The 7,404-nt window shown below is 61.3% G+C and overlaps 1 protein-coding gene across 1 annotated transcript in view; it reads left to right on the plus strand.

Moving 5' to 3' along the window:
* Positions 1-7,404, plus strand: part of CYTH1 (cytohesin 1) — a 38,633-nt gene that overhangs the window by 16,409 nt on the left and 14,820 nt on the right. Inside the window, exons 3-8 of the mRNA XM_014531724.1 lie at positions 348-695; positions 903-1,021; positions 1,587-1,667; positions 2,736-2,848; positions 3,467-3,615; positions 3,926-4,037. Of these exons, the coding sequence (XP_014387210.1) occupies positions 348-695; positions 903-1,021; positions 1,587-1,667; positions 2,736-2,848; positions 3,467-3,615; positions 3,926-4,037 (922 nt within the window). The remainder of the gene's footprint in view (positions 1-347; positions 696-902; positions 1,022-1,586; positions 1,668-2,735; positions 2,849-3,466; positions 3,616-3,925; positions 4,038-7,404) is intronic.

Consider the following 7,404-nt stretch of genomic DNA (forward strand, 5'->3'; position numbering starts at 1 on the left):
CAATCTGGGGTGGGGCCGGGTGTGAGGAGGGGCTGCAGGAGGTTGGCTGGCCGCCCTGCCCTCAATTGGGGTGGGAGAGGCTGATCAGGGGTGGGGTGGAGTGGGGAGGGGCCCTGGGAGATTGGCTGGCCGGCCCCACTCCCTGATCTGGCCAGTTGGCTGGCCGCAGTGGACATCATAGCGACCAGTCATTCTGGTTGTTACGGCGTTCTGGTGGCTGGCTTTTCATATAAATTATATAGATAGCCCAAATGGAAATAGTTCAGTGTCTACCAGCAGGAGAAGGGACGAACAGCTGGGGGTGACTTCCACTTCCTGCGGGACAAACAGTGAAGACTGGCTGGTAGGAGTTGCACAACTTAGCCAACTGCTGGCCGTCTCAGGGGACTGTAGCCTGGGGTAGTGTGTGGCGTGGGAAGAAGAGGTTAATAAAGTCAGACACTGGGAAGCAGCCCCGAGTGGAAGGAGCACGCGCGGGCCCAGTCGGGTGGGGCCTCCTGGGTAGACGGCACACACGCTTCCGGCAGACCCCTCAGAGCCCCGCATCACCACGAGCGCCTGGGAGCCACGTTGGTCTCCAGACACTCCCGGTGCCGGCACTGACGTGGCTGCTGGGGTTGTTTTACAGGAAAAACATGCAGAGGAACAAGCAGGTGGCCATGGGCAGGAAAAAATTTAACATGGACCCTAAAAAGGTAAGAGAGGAGTACGCGTCGGGGCCCCGGGCGTTCAGGTGCTGGTTCCGCTCACCCGCCGTGCGGGCTCAGCCACGTGGTGGCCGGCGCTGTCAGCGGCAGTGTTTATCATAGACGCCCCTGCGTCCAGGCCACCACACCCCTCGTCCCGTGCCCTCCGGCTTCCTGTCTAGATGAGCATCACCACATCTTTGTTGCGTTTTTTAGGGGATCCAGTTCTTGATAGAGAACGACCTGCTGAAGAACACCTGTGAGGACATCGCCCAGTTCTTGTATAAAGGCGAGGGGCTCAACAAGACGGCCATCGGGGACTACCTGGGGGAGAGGTGAGGCCAGTGCGCGCGGCGGAGAGCTGGAGGCCGGAGCCACATAGAAAGCCTCAGAATGCTGGCTTCTCTTTTCACGTGTTGTTTTATTAGTGATTTTAGAGAGAGAGGAAAGGAGAGGGAGAGATGTCCATCGGCTGCCTCCTGCACACCCCACACTGGGGATGGAGCCCGCAACGGGCCTGTGCCCTGACCAGGAATCGAACCAGTGACCTCTTGGTTCATGGGTCGACTCTCAACCACTGAGCCACACTGGCTGGCTGAGAATGCTGGGCTCTTGATGGCAGTTTGCCCTGAAGCAGCAGCATCCTCACGGGCTGAGGGGCGTGGCCCCGGGGGCAGCAGCTGGTGTGAGGGTGCCTTGTCCGCTCATGCAGCAGGCAGAGGAGACGGTGCCTCCTCCCTGGCCCAGTTGCTGCTCCTGAGCTCATAGGAGGCAGAACTCAGGGGCGTGGAAACTGCCCGGCTGGGGGTGGGGATGGGACGCCCTTGGACTCCAGGGTCTGACACCTGCTTTCCCCACACCCCCCCTTCCCCCGCCCCCATGTCTTGTTTTTCTTGATAGAGACGAGTTTAACATCCAGGTTCTCCACGCGTTTGTGGGCTTACACGAGTTCACCGACCTGAACCTGGTCCAAGCGCTGCGGTGAGTGCAGGCCAGGCGATGCCTGGAAGCGGGGCCAGGTCTCAGCTTCTGCCTCCTGGGTGGCCCTGTGGGGTGGCACTGCCTCCCGGGTGGCCGTGTGGGGTGGCACTGCCTCCCGGGTGGCCCTGTGGGGTGGCACTGCCTCCCGGGTGACACTGTGGGTGGCACTGCCTCTCAGGTGGCCCTGTGGGGTGGCACTGCCTCCCAGGTGGCCCTGTGAGGTGGCACTGCCTCCCGGGTGGCCCTGTGGGGTGGCACTGCCTCCCAGGTTGTCCTGTGGGGTGGCACTGCCTCCCGGGTGGCACTGTGGGTGGCACTGCCTCCCGGGTGACACTGTGGGGAAATGGCAGTGCTGGGCTGGGCTTGTGGGAACCCGGAAGTGCCCTAAGAGATGCCCTCTGCGGGCGGTGACTGGGATGATGGTGGAAGTGAGGGAACCATGTTGTGTTCTGAGGGCAAACTTTGCAAAACCTTCCCTCAGGTTCTTCAGTTAATATTCTTTCTGGAGATTGACGTGTATTTAAAATTTGAAGTCTTTTCCAATTTTTAGTTTAGAAAACACTTTAATTTAGCCCTGGAATAGGAAGTAGGTACCTGTGCCCTTCATTTTAGAAAGAGAAAAGTAAACTTTCGTTTTTACTGAACCCGTTTGTTTGTGCTCTCTGCGAAATCACCGTGGGTGTTCTCCCTGCGTGGGGTCTGTGTGCCTCACTTCCTGTGCTGTCACTGAGCAGACAGGTCAGCCTGTGGCCATGGGTCTTGGCTCAAAGGGGCCACCGTGAGGGGCGGGGGAGTCTGGCCTGCACGGGCTCACCTCCGAGAGCACTGGCCGTGTGTCAGTCCGTGTGCGGTTCTTAGGACAGCCCCTCTTTCCATAGGGGAGTGCTGATGCTCACTGCTTCTCCCGCACCACGCCTGTGCCCGGGACGCAGGGATGTGCGACGGCTCATTGGTGCCCGAGCCGAGTCACTGTCGGGAGCCTTGCCCCGCACGTGTCCCTGGGCCTCGGGAGGAAGGTCCCAGGGAAGTGAAGGTGCCCCCGCCCGTGACAGCGTCTCCCTCCCGCAGGCAGTTCCTGTGGAGCTTCCGGCTGCCGGGAGAGGCTCAGAAGATCGACCGGATGATGGAGGCGTTCGCCCAGCGCTACTGCCAGTGCAACCCCGGCGTGTTCCAGTCCACGGGTAGGCGGCCAGCGCGGCGGCCTGCGAGCTCCTCTCGGCGTTCGGGCCTTTGCAGAGAGGGCAGGCGCCTGCCTGAGCACGTCGATGAGGGGGTGTTTGCAGCAGGAAAAAGTAGGAAACCCCCCAGAAACCCAGCCACAGGGAGGAGGCGTATAAATTGTGGTCTCTCTCAGTTATGTCACTTAAAAATCATGTTTTAAAAGTCCTTAATTGACATAGGAAAATGCTAATGAGATCGGGACTCAAACTATGTGCCTGTTTTAGTTCCAGTTTAGTCCCAGCGTGGCTCAGTGAGGACACTGGCCATGTGTGACCGCTGGAGCTGGAGGGCCGTGTAGACGGGAGTGAATGCAGTAGGTGCCCGCCAGGCGGGGGAGGATCGTAACGGATTTTCTCTCGCGCGCGGGGCGTGGTTCTCCCTGTGCTCTGAGGGTGCCGTCCGTTACGGTCTGAGAAAGGGGGCCCCTTTGAGTCCTGGACACTGTCTGTCACCTGGCTCTCCCGGGGCGGCCCAGCTGCCCAGTACCCAGTGCCAGGCACCACCGTGTCCCGGCCTCAACGCCACCGCATGCCCTGCTCCTTCGTGGGCACTTCTGAGCGCTCTCCGCTTCTCTCTAGACACGTGCTATGTCCTCTCGTTCGCCATCATCATGCTGAACACCAGCCTGCACAACCCCAACGTCAAAGACAAGCCCACAGTGGAGAGGTTCATCGCCATGAACCGCGGCATCAACGACGGCGGGGACCTGCCCGAGGAGCTGCTCCGGGTGAGTGCGCGTCGGGGGCGTGTCCTCGCGCTGAGTGGTGCGTGTTCCCTGCGGAGCCGTGGGAGGCCCAGCCAGGGGCCAGGACGGGGGTTTATGGACGGAAGCTGGCAGGACGGGCTTTCTCTCCTCCTGGGCTGGCCCGAGGCTCGTCCTTTTTTTGTCTCCGGAGTCGCCTGAGGCAGGAGCTGTTTCTTCTGTTCTTGTCGCCCAGAGGCGTGTGGCCGCAGGGTGCAGGGTGCTGGTGGGGGTGAGGCACGAGGAGGGAGGGAGTGTTTCTAGAACCAGAGGCGAGCGGTGCTGTCTCTCCCAGAACCTCTACGAGAGCATCAAAAACGAGCCCTTCAAAATCCCGGAGGACGACGGGAATGACCTCACGCACACCTTCTTCAACCCGGACCGCGAGGGCTGGCTGCTGAAGCTCGGTGAGGCCCCGCTCAGCTCGGCTCGGGCCTGTGCCGGCGCGCACATGCGTGCACGAGCGTGGAACACGGGTGGTCACGGAGGCGCTGTGGAGGGCCTTCGGGAGGCATCCATACTGTTACCACGAAACCCACCTCCAGAAGGAAATGGAAGCCAGTCAGTGCCCCAGGGGACACCAGAGTGTGGGGGGGACTTCCCTCTCCATGAAACAGCCGCGTGCATTTGCACCCCACGCGCCCGGTCCTTCCTCTTCCCCGCCCCCTCTCGCTCACTGGCGGTGGCCAGCTGCGTCCATCTCTACTTCCCATCACACACGTGCACCCCGCACCCCCAGCATCATCATGCTCTGCATCTGGCTCACGGGCGTGTGCATGGCGAACCTCGGCCCGGCTGCGTGCACCCCGCAGCACCCCCAACCCAGCCACGCTAATGCCCTCCATGCAGAAAACAAGTTACTCCTCCTCCCTGGGGCACCCGTGAGCTCGATGGCCGAGCCGTGGCCGGGAAGGGGCTGAGTGACCAGGAGGGAGAAGGGAGGGGCTTCCACGCCGTGTCCGCGTGATGGTTTCATCAACCGTCCAGAGCCCAGAGGAGCCTGAGGGGCGAGGTCAGGGTTTGGCCGCTGAGAGTGCTCTGTTCTGCCTTGGCCTTGGCCTTGGCGAGCCCGGGTCCCACACTGTCAGGGCGTCGGTAGCGGGTCCTGCCCCCCATTGTAGTTGCCCGGGAGGCAGGAAGTTGAGGTCGCTCAGCCGCTGCTGACACACCTGGGAGCGCTGGCTGGTGGGACGGCGGCAGGGCCTCCATTTCCTCTGAAAGCACCGCCCAGCCCGTGTTTGTGCCTCATGACTCGCCCGTGCGCTCCTAAAGCTGGGGGAGTCCTGGGCTCCTGACTGAGCCAGCGCTCCGTCCACCTCTAGCCAGTGGGTCCTGAGGTTCAGGCTCTCGCTTACCGACCACAGAGGCAGCCACGCCGCTCTGCGCCCTCCGCGCCACGTGGCTCGGGTATAAAGGGAGCTGCTGGGAAGGGAACGGCACGTGCATCTGCATGTACGTCCCTCCAGCAAGGTTTGTGTCAGTGCTGATGCGGGGCCAGGGAGCTAGCGTGGCCAGCGAGGCCGAGATTAGATCAGCAAAGGGTCGCCTCGGTGCTTGTACCAGGACACGAAAATGCAGGAGACTCCCCGTGTTTTTTAAAAAGAAAAGTTGAAGCGTGGTCTCACTTGTTAGGTCACTGCATTCCTTTCCCAAAGCCCCACCACCTCCTCCTCGGGGCTTCACAGCTGCCTGGCGTGGTGTGTGTGTCCGTATCGCCACAGAACGTGTACTCTTGTGTACACACGCACACGAGCATGCATGGGTCTGCGTGTTCGTTCTCACACACCAAACAGTGTCACCGGCGGAAGGAAGTCCCCCCCCCCGCCCCCCCCCCCGTCTCCTCACTCTGCTGGGAGTGCTGGACCCCGATCTGCGGCCGCTTCATGAGAGCTGATGGGGGGCCCGTGGGGGCAGGTTTCGGCAATGCCTGGGATCCCCCTTTCCCGTGGGGCGTGGCCAGGCAGCAGCACGCCGGGGGCCATGTTTGCCCCCAGCCCCGCACCCCTCCCCCAGCAGTTGTGAATGACTAATACGTTGCACTAAGGAGGTGGATTTGATTTCTTTGTTTTAATTTTCTTTTCTCCCTCGTTTGTATGTTTCCATGGTTTTGGCTCCTTTTCCTTGCCCCAAACTCCAGGAGGTATGTAACCCCTCGCCCTGCTCGCGCTCTGCCCGGCGCTGTGACTGCTGCAGCCTCTGGCTTTGTTACTCGGTGGCCTGTTTTAGTTGCTGGTGGTAGTGTTAATGCCGCTTCTAACTTCGCGTACAGTCCCTGGGGAACTGGGCAGGTCCAGTCCCGTTGAGGAGTGGCCCCGGGCCAGGCAGGGAGGCGCCAGGAGCAGTCGCTGTCCTGCGGACGGCAGTGCGAGAAGCCAGGGGACCCCAGCTCCTCCTTGGCCACGCAGGGCTGTGTGGTGGGATCCAGCCCCCTTGCTGAGAAAGTCATCCCCACAGTGGAGAGGGGCGTCTGACGCCCAGAGCCGGGCTCCGTCCGCCGTGCCAGGGGCACCTGGGGGATGTGCTTCCTAAACGCAGGACGCCGCCCAGGGAGACTGAACGGAGACAGAACCAGGACGCCCGGCGCCCCTTTGCTCAAGTCCTAGGTGTCGGGGAGGGCATTCCAACCTTGGCTCTGTTTTTTACATTTTTATTATTAAAATATTTTTAAAAATATGTACATATTGGTTTCAGAGAGAGGAAGGGAGAGGAGAGAGAGAGAGAAACATCAACGATGAGAGAGAATCACTGATGAGCTGCCTCCTGCACGCTCCGCACTGGTGATCCAGCCTGCAACCCGGGCCTGTGTGCTGACTGGGGATCGAGCTGGTGACCTCCTGGTTCATAGGTCGACTCTCAGCCACAGCCACGCCGGCCGGGCTTGGCTCTGTTTTTAGTTTTGTTTTTCTCCCTCCTTTTTTTCAATGAGTCGTCATTAAACACCCCAGATCGGCCTTAGTTAGTTGTCGGGGTCCCCCTGCACGTGCTGGTTTGGGGAACGTGCTTTTCCCAGGCAAGGAGCTCCTCAGGCGTCGGCTCAGCTCAACGTGGCAGAGCCGCCCAGAGAAAGAGCCACCGAGCAGTGACGTGTGACAGCGCTGGGGACAGGCAGCGGCCTCTGCCTCCCCTCGGGCGGGACTGTGAGCGGCGTGGCCCTGTGAGTTCCACAGGGACTGTCCTAGGTGCGCACTGACCTGTCTGCTTGTCCCACTCTGCTCCTTCCCACGCAGTGTCCCCCTGGGACGCAGTGGAGCTGCCGGGCAGAGTCTGACGCCGCAGGTGCTCAGGGAACGGCCCGGCTTTTCTGTCGGGGAGGCTCCCGGCTTTGCTTTTGCTACTAGACTCCCCCTCCCTCTGGCATTGACCTCCCATGGCCTCCTGAGCCCCAAGTCCCGGGGTCCCTCGAGGGAAGTGCATGGTCATCAGCGAGGGGCCAGGTGTCCTGGGTGCTGAGCCCTGTGTGGGGATGGAGGCCCAAGGGGCAGAAGAGCTGAGTTCTCGGACCCCAAGATGGTCAGGGGTCCTTTTTACATCCAAATAGCTCCAGTTCTAAGGAAATCCGTGTCTCCCCTTCCTCACGCCCTCGGTCTGCCCAGCCTTCCCATTCCCACGTGCATGTCACATCTCCATCCATGGCCCTTCACCCTCGCCTTCGGGACCAGAGGCACGCGCTCACGTACCCGCACCGCTGTGGGGAGAGGGCCAGCCTGCCCGACCCAGCACAGGGCGGGTGGCCAATCCCGCCCTTGGCCGAGGCTGTGCCATTCAGACCTTGGT

Source organism: Myotis brandtii, unplaced genomic scaffold (assembly GCF_000412655.1).
Source record: "Myotis brandtii unplaced genomic scaffold, ASM41265v1 scaffold825, whole genome shotgun sequence".
NCBI lineage: Eukaryota > Metazoa > Chordata > Mammalia > Chiroptera > Vespertilionidae > Myotis > Myotis brandtii.